The 27,152-nt window shown below is 39.4% G+C and overlaps 3 protein-coding genes across 5 annotated transcripts in view; 2 read left to right on the top strand and 1 right to left on the bottom strand.

Annotated features, from left to right (window-relative positions):
• The window catches only part of gng12b (guanine nucleotide binding protein (G protein), gamma 12b), a 28,830-nt gene extending 27,841 nt beyond the window's left edge, over positions 1 to 989 (top strand). For both annotated transcript variants that reach the window (XM_029430364.1, XM_029430365.1), the window contains exon 4: positions 1 to 989. This exon is cut by the window's left edge and continues 924 nt beyond it. The gene's annotated coding sequence lies outside the window, so the exon portion shown is untranslated.
• A 6,012-nt stretch (positions 990 to 7,001) lies between these two features.
• On the bottom strand, positions 7,002 to 9,417 carry gadd45ab (growth arrest and DNA-damage-inducible, alpha, b). Of its 2 annotated transcripts, none has more exons than XM_029429566.1 (4): positions 9,368 to 9,417; positions 8,304 to 8,405; positions 7,982 to 8,189; positions 7,002 to 7,748 (listed from the first exon to the last, which is right to left on the bottom strand). In XM_029429566.1, the coding sequence occupies exons 2-4, from the start codon at positions 8,402 to 8,404 to the stop codon at positions 7,635 to 7,637; spliced, it is 423 nt and encodes a 140-aa protein (XP_029285426.1). In that variant the 5' UTR covers position 8,405; positions 9,368 to 9,417; the 3' UTR covers positions 7,002 to 7,634. The 2 variants fall into 2 exon arrangements, with proteins under 2 accessions (XP_029285426.1, XP_029285425.1); XM_029429565.1 differs by having other exon boundaries at positions 9,250 to 9,406.
• A 1,916-nt stretch (positions 9,418 to 11,333) lies between these two features.
• Positions 11,334 to 27,145, top strand: sec16b (SEC16 homolog B, endoplasmic reticulum export factor). The gene is made up of 26 exons (XM_029430234.1): positions 11,334 to 11,416; positions 11,506 to 11,604; positions 11,885 to 12,194; positions 13,479 to 13,576; positions 13,686 to 13,788; positions 14,386 to 14,606; positions 15,353 to 15,504; positions 15,613 to 15,674; positions 16,142 to 16,280; positions 16,849 to 17,082; positions 17,393 to 17,490; positions 19,478 to 19,559; positions 19,641 to 19,758; positions 19,841 to 19,952; positions 20,963 to 21,068; positions 21,189 to 21,326; positions 21,404 to 21,517; positions 23,661 to 23,745; positions 23,902 to 24,061; positions 24,178 to 24,320; positions 24,402 to 24,430; positions 25,088 to 25,195; positions 25,276 to 25,368; positions 25,452 to 25,566; positions 25,940 to 25,989; positions 26,815 to 27,145. The coding sequence occupies exons 3-25, from the start codon at positions 11,923 to 11,925 to the stop codon at positions 25,954 to 25,956; spliced, it is 2,799 nt and encodes a 932-aa protein (XP_029286094.1). The 5' UTR covers positions 11,334 to 11,416; positions 11,506 to 11,604; positions 11,885 to 11,922; the 3' UTR covers positions 25,957 to 25,989; positions 26,815 to 27,145.
• The last annotated feature ends 7 nt before the right edge of the window (positions 27,146 to 27,152 follow it).

Genomic DNA, 27,152 nt, shown 5'->3' with positions numbered 1-27,152 from the left:
GAGGGGTGAAGTCTCTTGACATAACAGGCTAAGTGTCTCTTTTATATTTACTTTTTTCTTTGTATTGGCCTTAGAAATGTATGTTAAACTCCAACTATCTCTAAAAATGAAATATATACAGATAAAAGTGCCGTTATGAACTTTTGAGATCACTGTACATTGTGCGTGACCATTTTGAAAGAGGTATTCCTTCATTTTATATTTTATTACGAGGCCATCATTGCTGAAAAAAAGAATTCAAGACCAATCTGTGCCATCTTATCAGATATATACTGTATATATAAACCTATTTAAGGTCACTATGTTCTGTCTGCAGAGCCGAGTCTTATTACTGTTCAGGCACCAGGTGACTGAAACTCTTGAGTTTGAAACATTCCATGTTTACAACTTTTATTTTAATTTTATTGAGAGAACCTTTGACTGGCAGTGTGTAGCTGTGACATTGTGTCATTTGTGTGTCGGTGCTCATGCACAACATAAGCAACTCATTTTGCAATTTTACCAGCAAGTCCCTAAATAATGAAATTACCTTTTAGTCACACAAGTGCTGTTGTCTAATACTGTGAATACAGTGAGGGGAGTACATCTCTGTGTGACATCATATTTCAGAATGACACTGTTCAATAATGAATTGCATTAAGATATATCTCATGATACATAGTGTGGCGCAGTATGTATGTCCATGAACCACAGCTTTAACTGTTTAATGTAACTTACTTTATAGGATTGTACTGATTCAGTCAAACCTTATTCTTGAATTGCTGTCTTTTATTCAACTTTTTGAATAAAAACTGAATGTGTTTTATTTTGGTTGATGATGTACTTGGTTGATTTATACTAGTGAATATAAATATGTGTTTTTAGCAGAAAAACTATTACAATATTTGTGGTTTCTCACAACTGGTGAGTGTCTGTAACAACTTACTGTGTGTCATGTTGTGCCTTTTACCTGTTTTTGGTAACTGCAAATAAACCTATGGAGTACAAGTCATGGTCGTTATTAAAACTGTCGGAATCATTTTTTCTTTTTCCCCGAATGAATCACATTTTTGAGCACATAAAGGTGCTCTAAAACGCAAATAAACACAAAATTCAAACAGTGGAAATGTAAGTAAAATATGGGTTTTGCGCATGGCCGTGGCAAAACGGCTCAACAGCATCACATAGAACGCAGCCTCTGCCATGCTGTTCACCTACATGTATAACATTTGGTAGGTAGGTATATGTAACATGTGGAGACGTTTGAGGGTGCTGTACTTTAACAAACTCCTACGGAATTCATCTGATCGACTTCAAATTTGGTCAGAACCATCTCAAGACCTTAAACATCTAAAGTTATCAAAATCTTAACTTTTTATGGAATGCCCATGCCGTGGCGTCTCGGCTAATTTGAGCAATTCGCCATAAAACAGGAAGTTGTTGTAACTTGAGAATACATTCTCCAATCTGCTCGAAATTTCTCACGTTGGATAAGACTTCTACAGGCCAGCATTGACTCGTGGCCAGTAGCCATGCCCGCCTCAGCTCCACCTCTTTGCCCATTTTTGTATTAGCCATGAGTTTTGCTGTGTCGTCACTGCGACGACCGGAGCCGCCCACTTTGGGTTTCAGATCGGCTCTTCAGAAACCTATGGGTGACGTCATGGACACTACGTCCTTTATATATACAGCTTATGTTGAAAACGACCAACACTGGGCACACACATTAACAGTGCTAAAATATGTTAACTGATAAGGTTATTGTGCTTTGGTATGAGAAGGGGACTCATCAGCGCCCCCTACACAACTTAAACAAGCAGGCCTCACGGTATGTTTCACCAGGCACGTGTATCACACTTAGACCTAATTTTACAATTGGTCAGTACCATTTTAAGACTTTAACGATGAAAGATTATCAAAATCCTGACATTTCATGGAACACCCTTGCCGTGGTGTGGCGCCCATTTTTTGCGCATTTCTCCATGAAGCAGAAAGTTGTTGGAACCTGACCATTCTCTTAACTGCTCCTAATTTCTTGTGCTGGAGAAGAGTCGCGGCCTGAAAACATCTACGTGCCAATATTGATTTATACTTATTGTGGCACCTAGTGGCAACAGGAAGTCAGCCTGTGACAAACATCATCCAATTGATCTTGTGCATGTGACGTCACGCTTATTTCCCAACCGGTAAATCAGCCATGTTGGTTGGTAATACACAACCAAGACTGCGGCCGTTCACGTGTGAGTTGCTGCAACGCTTCGTAATTTTCTTTGTATTTAAACGTCTAAGATTGAAAGAAAATGCCAATCTTGTGCGCAGTGTATAATTGTGGTCATAACGCTACTCGTTACCCAGAGAAACGGTTCTTTAGATTTCCTACAATCATCACAAACAACGATCCACAAAAGAGGGATGAATTGCTGTCTACCGAACGCCCTAAGCTGTGGTTTAGCAACATAACTCGTAAGGATTTAACAGAAGAAAAAGCACAATTCACCCGTGTGTGTGGCGTCCACTTTATATCTGGTAAGAGCTCATGCTAAAGCTATGTTTACATTTACATTAGCGAGGATAACATCGCCGCTCTTCTCACTCACAAACCACGGCTTGAGCGGTGTATCTCGAGCTCTTTGAGAGTGATTTACATGGGCATGGACGAGTTGTATTGCTGTTGTTGTTCGCTTTAGACACCATTTTTGACTTGTATACCAACCAACATGGTGTCGCACGCATACGTCACACAGTTTTGTCACGTGATTGCACACGAAGAATTTACGTGAAAATTAAAATGTGTGGTCTACACATGATATAGAGCAACATACTGTTAGGTAAGTGTTTGTTCTCTAGTGCCACATAGTGGACACAGGAAATGCTGCAAGATTTGTTGCATGTCATTTCCAGCGCATCACACTCCCTGCAATACACAATGTTCACTTGTGCACCCAGCCTCCAACAGTCACAGCAATGCAACATCAGCCGGCGTCTTGCCATCAACCCTGACACGCGTGGATGTAGGAGGACCCGTTCATCGCTGCTTCCAGCTTTAATTCATATCAAGTTTGTTTTTTCAAGACAAAAGAAAAATACCAGACAAAGCTGGGGACTATCCGGTAAACACAGTGGAGCATTTACCAACTTCATAAACCAGATATCTTGGGAATTTGTGGAGAAAGACTTTGTTTTGTTTTTTGTCAATAATGTTCAAATGTTGGTCAATTAGGTCAAGGTTTAAGAAAAAATAAACCGGATTGAGATTTTTTTTTTGGTTTAAATTCAAATGTCTTCCAGTATTATTGCCACGCATTAGAACAAATAAATCAGTGGAGGAGAATTTTTTTATGTTTCATTTTGAGAATAAAGTCAAAATGTCGAGAATAAACTGGACATTACAGGATCAAAGTCGATTGAGAATAAATCAAACTACTAGCGTTATCGCACATACTGACAGTTCAGCGCTATTCTTAACTTTCCGATTTTATTCTCAAAATGCAAAGTATAAAAACTCATATGTTAATGTTGTGATTGCATCTTGTTCCGCTGCCAAGTGGCCAACAAAATGAAATAATGCTGCTTTAAAATGAAACTCATAGGCACATTGTTGTGTTTAGTGGTTAGCACAGTTTCTTCTCGTTGTTCCCGGCTACATTACACTTCACTGATGTGTACAGAGTCCCTGTGGCTTTACTTTGTGTAAGTGTTCACACGGGAACAACTATACACACAGCATGCTTTCTGCTGGTATTTATGGCTTACACTTTGTATTATGTGGGTAGTAACACTTCCCCTGCACAACACTGAGAAATAAATACTTATTCATCCAAAACTGCTCTGACCTTATTTGTACTCATTAGTGTAAACAAGATCAAGACACGAGGATGAGTGTTTCTTGGTATCGGGTCAGGAGCACATAAACATTGTTGTTTTCTCTCATTTCTAGTGAAGTCTGTTATGCAAGAACATCTGAGCAGCCCTTCCTCTCCTTTAGTCTCCTCAGGTGTGATGTTACATCCACAATCAGGTCAGGCCATATTTGTTGGCCCACATTGATGTAATCCTCACTGCAGTCAGATGATGGATAGCACTGGCTTTGTGGCAGTGATTGTATTACCTGTCTGTGCAGTGAAGAAGCTCAGGGATAAGCCCAGCATCTCCAATATCTCACCTACTTTCTGTGGCCCCTCCATGTGTGACAGGAAAGTTGTGGTAAAAGAAAAACGTGTTCCATCTTTTACTGATCAAATTGGCTTTCAGGTTTAATTTCACTCTCATCCTGCTTTGGTATTTCAGCTATTATTGGCTATTAAGGAAAAACCAAATGTCAGACTTTACAACTTTTTCTTGTCTCATCAGCGTGCACTTCGTACTAAAAACTGTTTCAGATGTGCTGATTGTCAACTTTCCAAAAGAACACCGGTGGAAGAAAAGTACTAATACCAGTGTGAACACACTCCACGACTAGTTTCTACTAGTCGAGTTACATGCAAACCCTTACTTAAGTACAATTCTGTAAGTATCAAAAGTGAAATGTACTTCTGCAGAGAAGTGATTCCAGTCTGTGTTTTACTATTATACAATAACTACCTACATTTACATTTACAAGTACTGTACTTAAGTACAATTTTGAGGTACTTGTACTTTACTTGAGTATTTTAATTTCATGATACTTTATACATCTACTACTACTTTTTACTCCACTACATTTATCTGAGCGCTTTAGTTACTTTGAAGATTAATATTCATATTAATAACACAAAATATAATTAACAAATAATTGATCTGTATTATTATAGGTCAGGATGAACTTTATTGATCCCTTGGTGAAACGCACAAGCTACTCGGCAGAATGTAAAGTAAAAAGAAACAAAAAACAGGCTCCTCTTTTACCAGCTGCAACACATTATTGCACCAACAAGTATAATCCATTAATATAATATATATAATTCTGAAATGTGCCATTGTGCAGAAAAGGTACTTCAACTTTTGGTACCTAAAGTGTATTTTGATGCTATTACTTTTATACTTTTACTTAAGTACACATTTGAATGCAAGACTTATAACTTTTACTAAGTAAAAGATCTGATTATTTTGTCCACCTCTGCTATTATATATGATGGATTTTTATATTACTGCTGCATTAATGTGTGCAAATTACTGCTGTAGAAGTTGACGGTTAAGCTAATTTTCACTACTAGTGATCAGAAAAACCCTTCAGTTTTTTAGAAAAATTAAATTAAAAATAAATAAAATCAGCAAATATGGAGATGCGTGTTTTTCACTGCACAGGAAGGATATGAAGAATTGTAATAAAACCTAGCAGACAAATGTAGTGGATTAAAAGTACAATATTTACCTCTGAGATGTATTGCAGTAGAAGTATAACGCTGCATAAAATGGTACCTAAGTACAGTATATGAGTAAATGTACTTTGTTACATTCCCCCACTGCTGAAGAAGGACAGCAGCAACACCTCAATGTCATTGAGAGATTGTAACTGGTGTTCTGCTGTTCAGCTCAGTGGAGTGCAGATCTGCATGTTTCTGCTCTGTGCACATTTTCTCACATTTGCAAACTGCACCCTTTAACTTCAGCCAATTTAACACAAACCCTCCGGCCGCTCTGTCACACCCCACACTCCTCTCCAGTCTTCCAGTCACTCCTCTCTTTTTATTACCCACTTCCCCCTCCCCATCAGTTCTCCAGCACCTGATAGGACCACCACAGAGGACTGTTAGTATCCCCGGCTGCACACTGACATCTCTGCAGCAGGTCAGCTCTCTGCGCACGCTGCCTGTTAATTACAAGTGCTACTATTGTCAGTGTGTGAGTGGTCAGGTGGAACGCCTCTATTCACAGGGCTATTTTTTTTTGCCATGAAGCTAAAGCACTGTACAGCTCTAGCAATGGACACCTGAATAGCCCTGACTCATGCATCCATTGTGCTGTGACCCTCTGTGTACAAGGCTTTGTCCCTCCCCACTCTGCGCAAGCACCAATAATTTCTGGTTTTCTCTTTTCTGAAATGGGTCTTCAACATGTTTTTTTTCCCTTCTTGCCTCTGCTATTTTTAACTCACTCAGCAGTAAATGACTGCGTAGCTGCAGAAGGTTGTGAAGAATGAGTCGTCACGAGTAGCCCCACTCCGGTTATTATAATGGCAATTCTCCTCCCATCAATGTAACTAGATCCTCAATATGTGCAAAAGGTCACATTTGCCTGGAGTTGCCATGCCGGAGCAAAGCTGATTTCACAGAATCTCATGCCTGTAAATTAATCAAGTACATTTATTTAAGTAGCATATTGAGGTACTTGCACTATACTTGAGTATTTCCATTTTCTGCGATTTTATACTTCTACTCCACTCCATTTAAGAGGCAAATATTGTACTTTCTTACTCCACTACATATTGGTAACTTTAGTTACTTTGCAGAATCTGATTTATAATACAAAATATAATCAATAAATCAAATAGGATGAAATATTACTGGCTCAAGTCAAACGAGCCAGCTTCAACACTTTTTTTGTATCAAATTGGCTTTTGATGAAAATACTTTTGTTCTTTTACTTAACAACATTTTTGAATGCAGAACCTTTACTTGTAAGAGTATTTCCACATTTTGATTTTACTACTTTTTAGTGAGTGAAAGTGACAGATCCAAGAACTTGTTCCACTACTGTCTGTAACAGATGAAGCCACAGCAGGGTACTTAAGTTCTAAATAACAATATGTTTGACTCCATACTCAAGTTTTAAGGTGATAATGATTTTAAAAAACTACATAAAAACCCAGAACATCATCTTGCTTTTAGTCCAAGAGAGGAAAGCTGCAGAAAAGGTGAGTTGAGTTTCTACTTTAATCTGCCCAGTGACATGTCAGGGCCAAATCCAAACCCTGTGGGGCAACATGCTGATGTCCATGTGCCAGCTGTGTGAGCATGAGGCGTACTGTTCCTCAGCACCGTGTGACTTCCTACCAGCTCGCTAATCCTGCAGTACCTGGAAATCATCGAGGCAAAACCACCCTGTAAACTGTTGCTTGTTTATTTCATTCAACTTAACAAGGCACAATTCCATGAACAATAAATATAATTCATTAAATTAATAACACATAAAAATATCAGTTAGTGGACAAGTTGAAAGATTGCATTGCCCTTAAAATAATAATAAACTGTGAAAACTTTCCCTTTAGAGTTAGCAAAGTGACAAGTTTTAAATACTATTAAATAAATGTGCTAAAGAAATGCGTGGATTTGGTCGAATTTTCATGAGATATTCTTCGAGCGGAGCGCTCTGACTGGTCCAGTTCTTGGAGTCTTGTCAACTGAGGCTCTCTGTCTGCTTTCCCCCAGTCCTGCATGTGCTCACCACCACATGTGCTTGTCTGCTGACATGGCTCAGCTTCCTGTAAAGGCTTCTTTCTGGTAGAGAAAGGCGCAGTCATACATTGGAAATCCTGGAACCCAGACTGCTGAGTCACTCTTCCATGGCCCACGAGTTCACCATGACCCGGGAAATTAGTTGGAAAGTTTTGCTTACGTGAGTTGTTTTTCTGCCCCTCCCATCTCTCTCCGGGGCACTTTCCAACACAGACATCAACACAGGCCTTGTGCAGTTACTTTTCCCCCAATGCACACAATACATCCATATTCCAAGCATTTTCATCGGTCGGGCAGGTTAATAACAGGCACCCACTGATCCAAACAGCGACTTTCTCTGCAGAATCTGGTCACTTTGCTCAGTGCGGGGTCCTTCCACAGGGACGACTGGGGATTCTGCAGAAGAAGGGACAAAGCAGTTACCATCTGCTCATCGATGTAATGTGCAAAAAGACTGAAATGATTCTGATTGGACAAACACTGCTAGCAACAGCTCATTGCAAATACTGACAATGGCCTTAAAACTGGCACTAACACAGTGAGGGCAAAACAACCCTCTTTCCAGTCAGAAGGGAAGTGAGCAACATATAGCAGCACTACAGTAAACAGACATGAGTAATTACACTTACAGTAACTAGAACACAGTGCAGGTCCATGGGCTCCCCTCCAGGTTTCACTCCTCCCAGGATTTCTGCCAGACGCCTCATGTTGCTCACCCGCAGGATGTTGATGTCATTCTCGCAGCAGAATGCCTGGATCAAGGTGAAATGAATCTGGAGAGCCACATCCTCCTCTTCGTCTGTGGCCAGCAGACACAACACCACATTGTCTGGATCCCTAAAAGAGATACAGACAAGAAAGAGTTGTAAGGGAAAGGATATATAGCTCACATTTAGAGGAAGAAAAGTTACCAGAGGTAAAGCTACAGTACTTATCTTATTGTTAACTTACGCATTTAGTGACTTTGCTGCCTCATAGACTCCAGCGGTGATGCAGCCCTGAGGCAGTGCAGAGCTCAGGACCTCCTCTAATGCGTTAGGAACAGATTCCATCCTGAAGGAAATAAACATTTAATACATTTACTAAAATGTCAGCCAGCAAAACACACAAAAACACAGTCAAATCAATACATGGTGTTCCCTTTTATTATAAGACTTAAGTGCAGCACTCAAGCCGTTTTGGGCACCACCTCAGCCCAATGAATGTAAAATCAATGTGAAGAGCATAACTGAATTAATGTATTATCTGCTCAAGCTTTTGGTACACAGTAATGATAAGGGTCCAAAATGATGTGAAATTGCATGATGTGCAAGTTTAAATGTTCTTGGGGGAAGACACTAAACCCCCATCAAATGCGTGCACCTGAAGTCTTCCACACAGCGAGGTACAACCCTGGATAGCTTCAGGTATGTCGAATTTATCCAGTAATGATATTCACACACTGAAAACTGTTCAGACATAAACATGTTTACAGTCTATGGTTACGACATAACACTATAAACATGTCTGCAACATAATTACATGTTTGACATTGAATTAATGAACACGTAGTTTGACGCTAGCTAAAACAACAAACTCAGCTAACGTTAGCATACTTAACGAGAGTTAGTTTAATGCCAAAGATGCTTCGGCTTAATTTAGCTGAGCGACTTGACGTTATCTGACCGTTGCACTGCGTTACTAGCTGACGTTACAGTATATGAGACCAAATGTCGCTTAATGGCAGCCGGAACTGACAGCATGAAGGAAACCTCACTTGACATAGACAGTACAATATAACGTCTCCAGGTTAGGGCATTTGCATGGTGTTAAAACAATGCCAAGTTCACATCAATGACAAGTTAGAGCCAGGGCAAAGGCGAAGAGAAATGCAGAAAGCCCAAGAACACAAGCTAACCTTTCTGAAGAATTATCTCCACTGGTTTCTTCAAAAGTCATATTGCACATCCGAGCGGTTTGGTGTAGTATAATATCCAGAGTGAAAAGTGAGTGCTCCTGTGTGCTGAGGTTCTCACCGTATGCCCGTTGGTGCAGCGTTCCCAGTAGTAAAACCCGCTGTTCCCACATCTCATTTGCATAAACCAGTCCCATCGGTCACATGGAAATACTCTTTTCATTTTCATCTTGTCTTTGTGAGTATAGCGACACCCTGTGGCTGTGACGGTGAATTACTACTGGGGAAATGTAGGAAACCAATTTATCACAGTCCATCACAAAATAATAGCTTTGATTTACATTTAAAGGGAATGATAGCAGGTATAGACTACCTGCAATGCATCAGCACACACAACGATAACCAGAATTCAGCCATTAGAAGTCATTTAAAAATGTAATACTATTAAAGATTGCAGTTATTCAGTCACTTTATTTACTGTTTTACAAACTGTTTACACCACTGTGTATTATATATTTTACTCCTCATTATGCATATACATTTACTAAATTCCTGTTTTCATTCAGTTTATTAATTTGCAATAAAGAATATTACAAATGTATATTACTTAAAAATAATTCTGGATTCTGGATTCTGATTTTGCAAATTTCTTTTGGAGCATTGTTGGAGTAAGCCTGAGATCTAAGAGTTTCACTGCCAACAACTTCTTCTCTGTAATTGTTGTGCATATGATAATAATAATAATAATAATAATAATAATAATAATAATAATAATAATAATAATAATAATAATAATAAAGAACTCAAATAATCCGAAAATAGCATTTCTACCTGCTGATGTTATATTTTCTCATTTTGTGCTTAACATCCCTTCTCTTTCCAAACATCTTGTGACAATGTGTATGGATAGATATCTAAATAATTACATAGTTATTTGATTACACTTATGATAGACATGATCAATATGGAAGTACTAACTTATTAACCTTATAAAAAGCAGAAGCAGAAGGACATTAGACAAGTTTCACACCGATATGCCAGTATAAAGGCTCAAAGGTAGGCTATAATAATCTCTCTTTATCGTTTTGAAAAAGTACATATTAACAAGGAGCAAGACACATATACAACATACATTAAGTATTAGAACATGAGTAAGTAGTTAAACAGTAGATATGGAACATGGCATATGAATTATGTAGGTAGTTGAATTTGAACTTGCTGCTTCAGCTTCATTGTCCTATTGTGCACGCTGGCTCACTGTCACCTTGTCATGGGTTACATGGTTACAGAGCCATTGTTAATGTTATCAGTAACACCTGCGCTTTTCATACCATGACAACTCAAAATGCCTGCTGTGAAAAAATACCTACTGTATATAGCACATGAGTCACAATGGTACAATTAAGGTGGAGTTGACTTAAAAAAACGTGTCTACATTTTGTATATTACTTTACATACTGCTGGGTGGCTTATGTATTTATTATTGATAAAATAATAGCATATTTTATTTATTGATTATATTTTGTTTTGTTCATTAGAATCTGAAAAGAAAGTAACTAATAAATAAAGCTGTAAGATAAATGTAATGGAGTAAAAGGTACAATATTTCTCTCTGAGATGTAGTGGAGTAGCAGAAAATGTGTAACCTCTATAAGTAACCTCTAAGTTTACTTATGTACAGTACTCGGGTAGGCTTAATGTACTTTGTTACTTTCCTTCACTAACAGGCCATCATTTGAATTTTAATGAATGTAAGACATCTATCTCTGTTTGCACCACAGCTACACTGGGCTAAATACACAATCTATTTATTTATTTGTTCCAACGCTGATGCTAAATAAATGAAAACATAACTGACATAAAGCTATGAAGTTCTGTAGGTAACAAAGCACGACGAGTTGCAGCTACGACGAGTTTCCATCCGTCAGTTTATAATACTGAGTTAGAGCGCCTCTGGTGGAAATGTCACATACACGCTGTCCCCGCTGACTAGGAATCAGTTTCATCGTGTCCAAGTTCCTAGAAATATCACTACAACTGACCGGGGACCAGCCCACCACGACTCTACAGAACCGCCTCACCGCTGCATCTTCTCTACCGGCAACGTGGCGACACACAACACTACAAAGTTGTGCTTTTCTCCACAAGTATCCTACAATCCGAGGACACGGTAAGTCATGTGGAAATGACACAGAAAGCGCTGAAAGTATTTTTCGGTTTTAATTTCCCTGAAGATGGACGTGATTTCCTCTTTTCCAGCCGTGTGGGACTGCAGCTGTCAGACTCCTCAGGGCGTGCTGGGAGACACAGTGCGAATACAACGAAGATGAAGGATTATGCACATTCCTTCTCTGAATGGTATGGTTTAGATTTAAAATGTAGGTTTTCTCTCTCATTGGGATCATTTCCACTCTTTTGTTTAGCACTGACTCCAATGCAGTAACAACTTTGTTTTTGGCTCACGGTATTTTGTGAACTTTATCCTCTTGTTATCATGCTGACTTGTTATCAGCTCATGTTGTGAGTTGCCTGTCAAATGATGTGGCAGTCATGGGTGTACTTTGACTGCATCTGGAATGTGTGAGCTGAAAACAAAACTTGAACACATTTCACTGTGTGGACTTTACCTTCAAATAAGGTGTTAAGGTAGGCTGAGCCGGTGTGAAGGGTGTCATTATGGATCACAGAGGTCACACCAGGCCCGACCCGGGCCGTCCCTCGCACAGAACTAAAGACAGAGAGGACTACTACAGGTATTCTCAGCAGGACAGGGACCAGAGCTACCCACCACCACCCAACCCCAGAGAGAGGGAGCGGCCCTGGGCTCAGGATGCCCGCTACAGTGCTCACTTCACCAGTCCTCCTGCCAGACCGGAGCAGTATCCTCACAACACTCAGCAGTATCCTTATGGCGCTATCCGACCGGAACACCAAAGACCACAGTCCAGGTGTGGACAGTAATTAACCCGTGCATACAGCTTTTTGAATTGGTTAAAGAGTTTTGTATAAATTATCTTTGATGTTATCTCACTATGATTTCTCTTATTATATGGATTGTGCCAAAGTGACTGCAACTAGGAAGAAGTTAAAGGGATTGTTTGGATTGTTTAAAAGTGGGGTTGTATCAGGTACTTCTCCATAGTCCTGTATTACTACAGTAGATGAGGTTGGCACGCCCTCAGTTTGATGAAACAGACAGGAGGAGCAGCACAGAAGCTAAACAATGTACTGCTGACGGGCAGCAGCAAAACTTATTTTAGACACCTAAAAAAATTAATATCAGTTTAAGTGTACACTATATTTAGAATAATTTCACCACTTTACCTTGCTGTCAGACAGCCCTTTCCAACGGGGAACTGAAGCTTTTATCTTTTCTTTCTTCAAAGCCATATGACAAAAACAGTCATTTTAACTCACAGAACACGGGAACTTTTGGTCTACTGCTGCCTCAAACAGTTAGTTAGTTTGTGTTATTGTGTGACTTTGGTGAATCCTAACAAACTCTTTAAAACACCAAAGTCACACAACAACACAAACAAACTAACAGATCGAGGCAGAGGTAGACCTGCAACTCCTGTGTTATGCAAGGTAAAATTATATTTTTGTCAATACAGTTTGGTGGTTTTGAATATAACGCTTTCAGTTCCCCGTCAGGAAAAACTTTCTGTCCGCAAGGTCAAGCATTAAAATATTCTAAATATAGTGTACACTTAAACTGATATTGATTTTTTTAGGTGTCTAAAATAGGTTTCGCTGCTGCCCCGTCCACATCAGTACATTGCTTAGCTTCTGTGCTGCTACTTCTGTCTGCTTCTTTAAACTGAGGGCATGCTGACCTCATCTACTGTATGTAATATACTGACTATGGAGAAGTACCTGATACAACCTCACTGTAAAAAATCCAAACTCTCCATTTAATAATGATTGTATGCTTTGTGTATGTAAGTATGCAATACAAGACAAACACAAAATGCATAACACTTCGTAGTGTGGGGCATGATTTGGGGACGGTGTGGTGCCCAGCCCAGCAGGTTCATGTACCTAACACATTTGTTTGAATGCATGTTTGCCTTCCTGTTGCTCAGTGCATGCTGGGGTACACCTGTCACCATGAACAGGGTTACATTACGAAGGGAAAATCTACTGATGTAGATCAGTGTTCTCAGCACATTATTCTTCTGGAAGAAATGAAATGAACTGCAATGATGAAACAAGAGGCCCTTTATTTCCAGGCATGGGTATGACTATCCACCCCACAGCCACTGGGACTACAGAGACAACTATGGTTACCATGACCATGACTACTACAGAGGACAGCATGGACGACAAGGTAAAGGTGATTCAAAACAACTCTGTGAGACGACAAAACCTTTAAGAGCAGTGTACTACACTGTGTCTTGGTAAAACAAATAACATGATACATGTATGTTATCATTAAGATGCTGGCCAGTGGGCTCCCCAGGACTCCCTGAGAACAGCCCCTTGCCATGACAGAACGCACAAGCAGGAACATTCAGGGAGCTTTTACTCCGAGGAGTACAGGTGAGCTAGATTCCACTTCTTTTATTCATTTGTGACTGTCAGTAGAAAGATGATACATTAGATTTTTATTTTCAATTTGGTAAAATAGTTGGTGATATGCAGCCTTTGCACCACAAAGAAGAAGAAAAGTTAAGAGCAGACAGAGTTCCATAACCTACAGAGGGGGACACATACACACAAGAAGTCAACAAATTAGCAATATGTTGAAGAAAGACGATTAATGTCTAAACATCCAGGAGTAGAATGCTTTTAATCCTTGTGAACGCAACAGTGTACTTGTATGCTTGTAAAACCTTTTTTTTTTTCTTGAGCCAGTTATTATTCTAACAGCACTGTTTTGCACCAATTAGAGCAGGTGAAGGGAGCTGTGACAGATACAAGACTAAATATGTTCCACTTCCAGTTGTTCCTCTTAACATACTGATGCTGCTTGTTGCTGTAAAAGGGTTTTAATCCTGGAAAGAAAGAGCTGCTTCTCACTGTAGATAAGTGTAGCAAAAGCACAGGTTTCATGACTTGAGGCTAAATCATTACAGTATACTGTATGTTATGGCTGCAATACAAAGTAAACTGAGTTTCTTGCGTTCATTTTATCAGGTATGACCAAGGCAGAGACAACTCCCAGCATTACCTCAATGACCACGAGGATAATAATCCCTCCAGAGACAACCAAGAGGTTTCCTCTTATTACCAGGGGACATTAGAAAGCTCCAAAAACTCCGGGTTATCCTCCAGCAGCTATGAACTGAGTCAGTACATCAATGGAGCTGAACACAGCGAGCCTGTCCCACAGTCTGTTCACACATCTGACAATGCAGGTACAATGAGTGTACAATTAAAGCAGTTCTCTTTCACTTCTCTCCCTGTTTATCACGTACGGAAGCGTATCGCTGCCAAAAAACAGATTAGTATCACGTTATAACTGGAAATGTTTTATTGTTATAACAATATTTCATGTCAAGATATTTGCCTTGTTATAATAATGCACTATTAATCTTGTTATATGGGATGACTTCTATTGTTATAACATGGTATAACGAGATATTCCCACGCTACCACAACATACAAACTTATAATGTTAAATGTATAACAAGAAACCTTTTTGTTATAGCGATATACTATTTATTTTGTTATAACATCAAATGTTTGACTTACTTAGTATTTGATAAATTAGCCTATATTGTTATAACGTGAAACGAGGAAACAGCGTGCGGGGAATATGGGTGGTTCACGCAATTTGATTGAGTTTTGTTTGCGACATGGTGACATCCTGCTGTTGTGGAGCACGGTGGATGATATTGGGATAAGTATGTGTACACTGAGAAGGATTTTAAAATTGTACAAAACACATTGTTAAAACAAGATTTTTTTTTGTTATAGCGTGATAAGTTTGTATATATCGTAATAATGTGAAAATATCTTGTTATAACGTAAAAAACATCTTTGTTATAACAATAAACTTTTCACGTCATGACCTGGTACTAGTCCGGTTTCTGTCTTTGCCGTGGCAACAATAAGATGCTGTAATCATGAAGCATGTTTCCTGTGCTTCACATCTCTGCAGAGCATGGACCGATGCATCAGGTGTCAGCTCCTCTCAAGTTCTCCATCCCTCACACGGTCGTCAGCTTTGGGCCAGCAGGCCAGCTCATACGGGTCACTCCAGGCTTGTCCACGCAGGAGAACGTCAGCCTGCTGGAAATCCACAGCTTGGAAGTATGTTCATCTAGCCTGTGTTGGTAACATTAGCTTTCCTTCTTATTACTAGCACTGTATTCTTGAATAAGACTGTAAGATATCATTATTGTCTGTATGTCTGCACAGGTAATTCTAGATGAGACAGAGGAACAGCAGGACATGAGAAACTTCCCGGGACCCTTAACCAGGTTTTGGTTAACTCTTTTTTTTGTTCACAGTTTTGTTTATTGACATTTTCAGGGCATACAAGGATCAGCTGTTCGGTTTTTAAGTTTCAATGCCCATTTAATTCCTTTAAACATGGAGGTATAGAGAAATTGTAAAAGTAATCATAAATATGAAGTAAAAAAGACTCAGTTAGAGAAACATGTAATGTTTTAATAAATATATAAAAATAAAATGAAATGAAACACAGATAGCAATCTAAGTACAAATTATGAAACAAAAAAAGTAATTGAACAAATAAGTAAACATTTTTCTGGAAAATAAACTAAACTAAAAATACAATTTAAAGTAAAAGAAGATCAACAAAACCATATATAGGTATAGCTCTGTTTATTTAAATTCAATTGTTTTTACTTTATTTTTCTAACTCTTGTCAGACTCAGTTTTGAATGATGTATGTGTTAATATTTTTTTCTTCATGTTTTTGAAGGGAAGATTTGCACAAAGTAGATGCTATAGAGTTTGCCCACCAGAGGGCAAACGCTTGTATGAGCACAGACAAGCTGCATGATAAGAGCTCTGCTGCTCTCTTGTGGAATCTCCTGATCCTGCTCTGCAGGCAGAATGGAGTAAGTGGATCATTTTGCTATTACATTACATTACATTACATTACAGGTAATTTAGCAGACGCTCTCATCCAGAGTGACTTACATTGAACTACAGGGACTACAGGGACAGTCTCCCTGGAGCAGCTCAGGGTTAAGTATCTTGCTCAGGGGCACAATGGTGGCAGCCTGGTATTGAACTCACAACCATCTGGTGTCGTATTTGGAAGCCGTACCACTAGGCTATCACCTCCCTTATTACATAACAATTAATTTAGCTGAGGATTTTGTCCAAAGCGATTTACAATAAGTGCAAACAATTATGAGGATATAACTCATATATAGATATACTAAGTACATTATCTTCACAAAGGGGAAATAATTTAAGTGCAGAACAACAGCTTAATACCAATAAGCCAAACCAATGTAAGTGCAACATACAAAGAACATAATTAATATTATTATTATTTTATTTTTTCCTTCATTGTTATAAGAGAAAATGGTACACATTTGGCTAAGCATCAAACACACATCACAGTAATCATCTTGTATTTTTCTGATGACATTTTATACTAAATTTTCATTGTTTCAGCAAATAGTTGGCTCAGATTTGGCAGAGCTGTTGATGCAGGGCTCATATTCAGATGGAAGGTGGAAGTCAGATACTCCCACACTCATTGACTTCAGTGAGGGCACAGTTGAAGCTGAAGCAGCGCCACGCACAGGAGATGACCTGCTCACAGGAACCTGCAGCAGCTTGAGCTCAGAGAGCGCAGAGAAGGCCCTGCAGAGCTACACTCAGCTGCTGCTGGCCGGAAGAAAGAAGGTTCCTCCCTTTGTAACTCTCTTTTCATCTGATCTTTATTATTTATTTAGTTCCTTTACTTAAGTGAAAATACCAAAAAAAAAACAATGTACTGCGATTTGGATATTGAACTAGTCCATATTGCTATTTCAATAAGTATCCGTTGAATTGTTCAGCCCTATAAGGAAGGTTAGTCCAGTGGCTTCAAATGTAACTTAAACCATGTGAGGGGAAGTTAAATACAGGTACCATAAAATGATACTTACAGGACAGTACTTAACTAATTGTACTTCGTTAGTGTTTGTCCCTTCACACTTTCCCATGTTTCCAGGAGGCCTTGGAGTCAGCTATGAGCAGCGGCCTGTGGGGGCATGCACTTTTTCTGGCCAGCAAAATGGACAACAGGTCCTACACCACAGTGCTGAACAGGTGAGAAAAGCAAAGTCATCTGAGACACGACAGCTGCAAGAAATCTGTATACAACTCTACACACGAGCAGCAATTACTGCATTTAGATGATTATGATCACTTATGATATCCTCAGCTTCCTGTGTGTGTTTCAGCCAAGCTGTCAGCAACACAGCGGGCTGTGAGGCATTTTGGCATAGTGGCTGCACAGGGAATTGCAACTTAACTATTGGATGGATTGACATTCATGTCCCCATCAGAACAGTAATAACCTTCTTTTTTCTTTAGTCTTTATTGGAAAAACATTAAAATACACAAATATTACAGACATGTATTCAACATAATGGTACATAATTTAATGAACTTAAATAAAAAAGAAAGAAAAAAGAATTGGGATAAATAAAGTTCCATAATGTAAAAGTATAATAGGAAAAAGTATATGTTATTCTTCTTTAAAGAGTTCACCATACAGTTTGATAGTTTTAATATATATATTTTTTTGATTCACATAAAACATTGAGTGAAATTGGGGTTAACTTTTGTTATTTTGCTTTTATGTATTTACAAATTACCAAGTTACAATTCATGTAATCTTATATTTATCATGCTCAAAATGTATAATGACGTTTTGATATTATGATTAAATAAAAAATATAATGCACCCACGTATATTGCGTTAAAGATTCTTGTTCATCATAGCAAAATGTACATTTGTTTTCAATATCTAACACTTTGGAGAAGTATAGATTTGTTGTATTTTACACAATATATCCTATGGTATCAGCCATGCCCTCTGCCAATCAGTATCTGTAATAACTTTGGTGATCCACTGACATTACATCGCGTCATTATCCGATCAATATAAGTTTCTGCAAAACTAAACACATTCCCATCAGCCTCAGTTGCAGAACATTTGTAGAATTTAAGATTATCACAAACAAATATTTTATGGGCGTAATTGCGCCTCTAATCAATACGTTCTTGTACTGAAAGATGTAATGAATGACGATGACAATTCAGTAATGAAGAGAAACCAACAGATAGAAAAGAAAGAATTCCCTTTATATAATTTGTGGACGGTAATAACTGAGATTAGACTTCAGGAACACTTCAACATGGCTTCCTGTTTGTAAACATCTTCAGAATAAAAAAAAACACATTTTATATTTAGCATGAGGCAGTAGATATCATGCAGTTATCAGTGCAATTTCTAACATGCGTTTGTCAATAAGGCTTCAATGGATAACTGTGAGATCTCAAAATGTCCTTACTTCTTACCTTCAGAGTTTATCTCGGCACTGAGATATTTATCATTTACAGAAGGGTAGGGCAGTACACACAGACCATTAACACTTCCCTGCATACTGTAAATCCTCCTGCTTGACATGGAATAACATCAAGCTTTTTAATTACTGCACAAGTCGAAGAGGAGTTCATTCTCAACAGGAGAAACTGTTGAGTGTGGATAACAGTAAGGAGACATATGTGCTCTACTGTAGGGCACTAAACTACAGCCTCTGTGAACTATTTCTCATGTAACCTAATCCATTTTTACAGACTATTTTGGCATCAGCAGTATGTCCCTCAGCAGCACATGTCACTAGAGGAGGGGCCTTACTCAGCAGTTGTCCCTGTCTCTGTCCCTGTCCCTGTATGATCAGGTTGGATGGTCTTTCTTGTCCCCCCATGAACTAACCACTGATTTCTTCTTACCTTCAGAACTACATCCCACAAAACATTTCCAGGAGCATTTAAAGTGATTCTAAAAGAATTGGAAGCAGGCACATCTGTAGATGTTTTTAATGTTGAATAATGTCTTTTGATATCTTATAGTTCTGTAATTTCTTCTTTGTTTTCATTTTAAAGTGTTATATGTTTGTGTGTATGTCTACAACCGTGTTATTTGTGCTGCTGCCTGTCTTGGCCAGGCCGCACCATTTTATCTCAATGAGTCTTTTATTCCTGGTTAGATAAAGGTTCAATAAAAGTAGCTCTGCTCTCCTGGCAGGTTTACAGGCCAGCTCACGGCCAGCGATCCCCTCCAGACTCTCTTCCACCTGCTGACTGGGAGAATCCCTGCTGTTGCCATGGTAAAACACTTACAACAAAAACTCAATCAGTCTGTATCTTATTAGCCAATACGAGTGTTGATAGTGATGCTCTGTGGCCAGTGCTGTGGAAATGAAAAATGGGGAGACTGGAGGCCTCATCTGGCTGTTATGCTCTCCAATGAGACGGGAGATCCGGCCGTCCAACAGAAGGCCATCGTCACCATGGGAGACACCCTCGGTATGTTTTCACACACTGACTGATAGGTTGTAATGTTTCCGCATAGATATACGAGTTGATTGTTTTGCTCTTCCCGATGCAGCCTCCAAAGGCCTTACACACGCGGCTCATGTGTGCTACCTGACAGCCAGCGTGCCCTTCAGGGCGTTCACACAGAAGGCAGAGAGGCTGGTGCTTCTAGGCAGCAGCCACAGGTAAGCTGGACCTGCTCCTTGATGCCATTCATCAGTTGAATTGCAGACCATGTAGTCATAACTTTGATGGAGATGCACAATTGAAAGCAGCAACATAATTTTCTGCCATTTATATATATTTCAATCCGCTGATGTTTGTGTAGTGACTACACTTACATACTACACTGATATTTTTATGGCATACTATACTATGACTTTTATTGTGACATACTATACTATGACTTTTATTGTGACATACTATACTATGACTTTTATTGTGACATACTATGCTATGACTTTTATTATGACATACTATGCTATGACTTTTATTGTGACATACTATGCTATGACTTTTATTGTGACATACTATACTATGACTTTTATTGTGACATACTATGCTATGACTTTTATTGTGACATGCTATGACTTTTATTGTGACATACTATGCTATGACTTTTATTGTGACATACTATGCTATGACTTTTATTGTGACATACTATACTATGACTTTTATTGTGACATACTATGCTATGACTTTTATTGTGACATGCTATGACTTTTATTGTGACATACTATGCTATGACTTTTATTGTGACATACTATGCTATGACTTTTATTGTGACATACTATACTATGACTTTTATTGTGACATACTATGCTATGACATACTATACTATGACTTTTATTGTGACATACTATATTATGACTTTTATTGTGACATACTATGCTATGACATTTGCTACGATAGTTTTTATGGCATACACTTTTACATGACCTGACTTTTTATTACTTTTGTATGGCATACTATAGGCCTACGATGACTTTTTAATTGAATTTCTTTATGGCATACAATACTGATATTTCTTATGGAATACTATACTATGGCATTGTTTATATGTTCATGGAATATTGTTCTATGACTTTTATTTTTTATGGCTTACTAAACTAAGACATTTTTATGGATTACTAGCAGTGTTTGCTGAGATGTATTTGCTTATGTTTGGCTTGCTGTGTCCTCTCCTCTCCTTCAGACAATCCTTTGAATACTTTGCCACAAACCTTGCCATCCAGTGCACTGAACTATACGAGTACTGCCAGACACTTGGAGGCAAATGCCTTTCAATACCATCCTTTCAGGTAGCTCCTATTTACACAACATCTCACTGCTTTCTATAAACATGGTTTATTATTTTGATTAATTTGCAGAATAAATGTGATGGAGGTATGTGAAGCTGAATCATGCTGCGTTGTGGTCAGGTGTATAAGTTCCTGTATGCCAGTCGACTACTGGACTGTGGGCTTGTATCTCAGGCCTTTCATTACTGCGAGGTGGTGGGACAGGCCATCCTCAGACAGAGGGAGCCTTTGTTTGTGCTGACTGGAGAGGTTGTTAAGGTAACACATCCTCCTATACACACGTCAATTATATTCTACATACATGTACTGTACTGTATGTGTCCTTTCTCCTGCAGCTGTCAGACAGGCTGAGATATTCTGAGGGTCAGTTCAGTGAAGCAGGTGTTAGCGGAGACGGGCAGGAACCCGACTGGCTGAAACAGCTCCGTGCTCGGCACCACAGTTTACAGGTGAGCTCCATGGCTTTCATTTCAGAAAAACATCTAATCTTATGAATATGAAATTACAATAACAGGAATCTTAAGCGGTTGGTCAATATTGTCCGACAGCCTCCGTAGTAACGGATGGATCAGAGCTTACATTTCTACGTGCACCTCCAAAATTCTCTGTCCATAGATGTTCTGCACAGAGCATTTTGTGTTCTAATATTAGTCATTTGTAGCCTCACATTTATGGTGAAACTTGCACACGATTCCTGCCCCGAATGCTACATGTGTATGCTATGCTGGCTGCTGGTTTAGAGCAGTGGTTCCTAACCTTTCTTTTTAAGACGTACCCCGACAGCCCAGTCACATGAACTCAAGTAGGCCCACCCCTCCATCAACACTACCGTCAGGTTCTAGATGTGTTCATTTAAATCACATATGTCAAACTCAAGGCCCGGCCCGTGGTGGAATTATCTTTGATCCGCAGGATAATATCTATTTAATATTAGAACTGGCCCGCCGGTATATTGCACGCACCACTAATACTACAAATCCCACAATGCACTGCCACTGCGTTGGCGCGTCAATCGAGGGCCCGAAAGTGCGAGCCCTTGCCACTCCCACTCTTTCATCAGCAGCCGTCAACTTTCAGCTATCCCTCTACCCAAAAAATGGCTAAACGAAAGGTGGACTTTGAAAACAGGGGTTTTCAAGGCAGGTGGGAGGCAGAGTATATGTGTGCGGATGTAAAGGGCAAACCTGTCTGTCTTGTGTGCGGAGACGGTGTGGCTGTAATCAAAGAATATAATATAAGACGACACTATGAAACGAAACACCACGACAGGTACAAGCATCTGGACATGAAACAGGCTCCAGAAGGTAGAAGAGTTGAAAAGAAGTCTGGTGTCACAGCAGGCTATGTTCACAAAAGCCAAATCACAAAGTGAGGCTGTTGTAAAGGCTAGTTATATTGTGGCAGCAGAGATAGCTAAATCAGGCCGGCCCTTTACCGAGGGAGAATTAGTTAAAAACTGCATGATGAAAGTTTGCGATGTCGTGTGCCCAGATAAAAGGCAAGCGTTTTCAAATGTGAGCCTGAGCAGAAACACCGTTGCTGCTCGTGTACGTGAGCTTGCCACCAATCTACAACAACAGCTGGTAGGAAAAGGAAAAGATTTCATCGCATACTCCCTTGCTGTGGATGAGAGCAGCGACACTTCTGATACTGCCCAGCTGTCCATTTTCAGAGCAGCAAACTGAGCTTTAATGTTTCCTTTTTTGCACTTTTTTGCACTTTTTTCTTGCTACCACAGGGCATGTTTGGTTTTTCTTTGAAGGAAATTATTTTTTGGCTGTTGTTGGCCTGTGGAAAAATGTTTTCATTAGAAATGACTCTGGAGAAGCTGCAGATAGAGCCATAAGAAATGCATGCGACTTATTTTTCATTTATTTAATATTTAATGTTGTTTTTATAGGCAAAAACTTAAGCTTTGTTAGTTCCAGGTTCAATATGTGCAATAAGTTCATTTCAATAAGTTTTGCAATAAACATTGAACCATTCCGGCCCGAGACTTGTATCGATTCTTTTATTTTGGCCCACTGTGTATTTGAGTTTGACACCCCTGATTTAAATGTATCATTACTTGGATATTAAACACCATTAAAAGAATTCATGCAGTTGTTACAATATTTCTTCATACGATTAAACTGTCAGGTTTGTTTGGGTATGTTTGCGTTTGTACTAGTAATGGCAGAAGTTGGACTTTTACTTATTTCAACCATTTTTCTATTACTTTCAGTTAGCTAACTATCTGAACTGTATATTAGCTTACTGTTGAACTATTCTTTTACACACTCTCATTTTCAACACATTACGTTCAAGTTACAGATGACTTAAAATATGGATCTATTTTTTATTTTTTTATAATCAAATTTTGTCAATTTAGTTGAGCGAGACCACATTATTCCCTTGTTCCCTCTGTGGACTGCAGAAGTACCCCTCACTGGTTTAGAGTACTGGCGTCTGTATTATTCCTCTTCAAGGACTGCCCCACATTCAGAATAAGCCATAGTGGAGGTTATATTGTCGTTCAGTTTCTGTTTCAAAGCCGCTCTTGTTTGTCTTGTTTACAGTAAATCTATAAAAGTGGTTTCTTCTTTTACTCAGACGGGGAGTTATGACTGTACTGAAACACACCAGCCACCTCCTGGGGGAAGTGCTTTGGCCCATCAGGGTATCAAAGTGTTCTTGGGTAAGTTTTTAATCCTCTCATTACCTCAAATGATGCACTGTGTGGCCTGTATTCCAAAGAGAACTCAGTGCCAGTGCAACTGCTGTCTTGTACATCTGCTAATGAATACTCTAAAGGGTACTTCCGAATGTTGCTTTCATTTTTATTTTCGTACAGAATCGGACATGGATGACCTAAACCGTGACATCCTGAGTCCAGAGCCTGAACTTCTTTATTACAGACTCGCTGGGGATCAAGAAAACCTTGAGCATCAAGTTGAAGGAATCACTGAGAAAATGAACGTGTTGTCGTGGGACGGTAGCGGAACTCAGGACTGGTAAAAAATGTGCAGCAATATGCGTAATTCATGTCTGTCAGCTGCATACATGAAAACTATTACTGCACATGTGATGTCCTAACAGACCATTATGTCACTCCCTGTTGCTTGTCTAGGCAACATGCCAATTCAGTTTATGCTCCTCCAGCACCCACAGTGGCTGCGAGCCAAGACTTCACTTATCATAACACAGATAGAGCTGAAGTCAGAACTGCCTTGCCACATTGTCCTCTGAATAATCAGCCATCAGCAGCAGAGGGTGAGAATCCTTTCTCTACTCAGATGTTTACCATGGGCTGCGAGGAGTCGGATGTGATATTTGATTTCATATCTTCTACAGGGGCTGGGTCATCCTCTGGAGCGGGCACAGTGAGTAATTAAAAAAGAAGCAAAGCACAAAAAGATGGCAACATCCTGGTTTGATGTCACTTTTGTCATCTTTTCCTGGATTTATATTTCTACAGTTGATTCATTTACTAGAAATGTCAATGTTTGGCCACTGTGTTTCAAGATTTGATCCTTTTTATAGGGATAGTTTGGATATTTTGAAGTGGGGTTGTGTCAGGTACTTCTCCATTGTCAGTGTGTACCTACAGTAGATGGCAGTCGACACATACTCAGTTTGGAGAAACAGACAGGAGGAGCAGCACAGAAGCTAAACAATGTACTGCTGTGGACAAGGGCAGCAGCACAACTTATTTTAGACACCTAAATAAAAATCAGTTCAATTGTTGACAGTCCTTTCTGACAGGGAACAGAAGCCGTTATCTATTCAAAGCCACTACTTTGACAAAAACAGTCATTTTAACTGGTATAAGACGAGAGTTGCTGGTCTGCCTCTATCGGTTAGTTAGTTTGTGTTATTGTGTGACTTTGGTGGTTTTCACCAAAGTCTCATAATACTGACTAATATGGTTAAGTAATTCATACAATCCCACTTCAAACTTTCTGAACTATCCCTTTAAGTGTATAAAGCTTTGGTAAATGTTTCCAAAAAGTTACCTGGCCGTGTGTTGTTGTTTAAAGATGGGGGCTCAGATGCTAGAATTCAACTTCAGTGAGCAGGGGCAAAACCGGCAGAGCATCCCGCAAGGTTTCGAAGCCTACGAGCAGAGCAGCGAGCTTCCTAAACAGGTGGGTCATACCTGTTAAACCACAGGTGTCAGTTTGCCATTTGTTTGACATGGGTCTCATTATCTCTGTGTTTTATGCAGAGCACCAAGGCTGGATGGTTTAGTGGTTGGTTCAAATCCAAACCTAAAGATGTTCAAAATGAGGGTTCAGAGCAGCAAAGCCCGGCTCAGATGGTAAGAGTTGAGTAAATACTATACGTTATACTGTTCAGTTTTAATTTGCTGATGTAAGATATGTATTTTGTATGTTTTCTCAGGAGCTACCACCGACTACTGGCTTCTATCCTCCTCCACCGCCTGCCATGATCTCTCCTGGCATGTTCCCATCACAGCCTTCCTCTGCTGGCATCAACTCCTTTTCAAGGAAAGCAGGTGAATTATGAAATGATTTTAACTCCTCAGTGTTGATACTAATGTTTGTTTTGAGGATGTTGTTTTTTTAGATTTTGTCTATCCAATTAATTCAGAAATATGTTACCAAGTTCTTCATTCTTCATATTTTGACCCTTGTAGAGGAGCTGAGTTCCTTCTGTGTCGCTGGCATTAACACAGTTGCGTACCGGCGTCTCCAATTACACAAGTTGCTAGTGTAATTGGCTAGTATCATGGCTAAAATACAGCCATGATATGCAGCATACATTTTTTTGTGATTTAAAATATCACCAGTGGTTTGGCTGCCACTGGTGATATTTCACCTACATTGAGTTATGCAAATCGGATAGTTCTCCTATCATCTTCTTCACAGGCCAGCAGCTGGGGTAGAAGCTGTGTAAGGACCACTAACCTGTATCACAGGTAAATCAAGTTACTTAAAGGGACAGTTCACCCCAAAATCTAAAATACATACTTTTCCTCTCACCTGTAGTGCTGCTTATTAATCTAGATAGTTTTGGTGTGAGGTGCAGAGTGTTTGAGAAATCGGTCGTAGAGATGTCGGCCTTCTCTCTAATATAATGCAACTAGACGGCACTCAGCTTCAAGTGTTTAAAAGTGCCAACAGAATGCATTTGAAAAACTCAACAGCAATGTCTGTTTAAAGACATCATGGCCCGGTTACTCAAAAATAATCCACAGACCTTGTTGAGAGTAGTATAATGTAGGAACTATTTTCTTTCTAGCGAACTACACCCGCCAACTGTATCACCTCACAGAAAAAAGCGTGCATCTACTCAGCTAGCTGAGGTGACAGCTCAGCAATGGAGGACGCCTTTAATACTTACATCTTTCGCTGTCCCGAGCCTCGTCCATGAGTAGTACCAAAGAAAGAAAATAGTTCCTTCATGGAAAAACTCAACAACAAGGTCTGTGGATTATCTCGAGTAACCAGGTCATACTTTCTGGAAAGAGACATTGCTGTTGAGTTTTTCAAATGTGTTTTTTTGCTGCAGCACCACAAGCCGAGTGCATCTAGATCCATTATATTGGAGAGAAGACAGACATCTTTATGGCTGGTATCTTGATCACTCGGCAACTCGCACCAAAATAATCTAGATTGATTAATAACACTATAGGTAAGATATATATTGATTTTGGGGTAAACTGTCCCTTTACATACATATATTTGTACCATATTAAAGCTTTTTAACACTTGTATTACTTTTAAATCTTTTCTGTTTGTAGGATCTCTGATAACGCGAGAACCAAAGTGGGTATATCACATACTACTATTAGCAGTGCCTTTATGTCTTATGTCTCACCTGAGTTTGGGTGAACACCAATAATATCCATACCGCTCCCCCCCACCCCACCCCCCGCCCACATTTATTTTTAAAGGGTGCCCTTTCAATCACCCTGAGCCTGCTCACCATCATGTTGCATGTTGGATACAGAAATACTGTGGATGGACTGGCATAGTAACTCATATTGCAGCAAGCGAAGCAGCTGAGATGTGTAAAAGCTGACAGCAGGGAATTACCAGATGACGCAGGACATATTCAGGGGAAGGGATATTTTAATTG

Source organism: Cottoperca gobio, chromosome 4 (genome assembly GCF_900634415.1).
Source record: "Cottoperca gobio chromosome 4, fCotGob3.1, whole genome shotgun sequence".
Classification (NCBI taxonomy): domain Eukaryota; kingdom Metazoa; phylum Chordata; class Actinopteri; order Perciformes; family Bovichtidae; genus Cottoperca; species Cottoperca gobio.
The sequence above is the reverse complement of the archived record's forward strand: the minus strand, read 5'-3'. Positions and strand labels throughout refer to the sequence as shown.

What these genes read in the sequence shown, in the direction of transcription:
- sec16b (XM_029430234.1), top strand. Translation starts at nt 11,923, where the DNA reads ATGGATCACAGAGGTCACACCAGGCCCGACCCGGGCCGTCCCTCGCAC. An exon ending in TTTTACTCCGAGGAGTACAG is followed by an intron (nt 13,789 to 14,385) that starts GTGAGCTAGATT and finishes TCATTTTATCAG; the next exon opens with GTATGACCAAGGCAGAGACA. An exon ending in TTTCAATACCATCCTTTCAG is followed by an intron (nt 21,069 to 21,188) that starts GTAGCTCCTATT and finishes CGTTGTGGTCAG; the next exon opens with GTGTATAAGTTCCTGTATGC.
- gadd45ab (XM_029429565.1), bottom strand. Translation starts at nt 9,299, where the DNA reads ATGTGCAATATGACTTTTGAAGAAACCAGTGGAGATAATTCTTCAGAA. An exon ending in GCAGCAAAGTCACTAAATGC is followed by an intron (nt 8,190 to 8,303) that starts GTAAGTTAACAA and finishes TATCTCTTTTAG; the next exon opens with GGATCCAGACAATGTGGTGT. An exon ending in TGCACTGTGTTCTAGTTACT is followed by an intron (nt 7,749 to 7,981) that starts GTAAGTGTAATT and finishes CTTCTTCTGCAG; the next exon opens with AATCCCCAGTCGTCCCTGTG.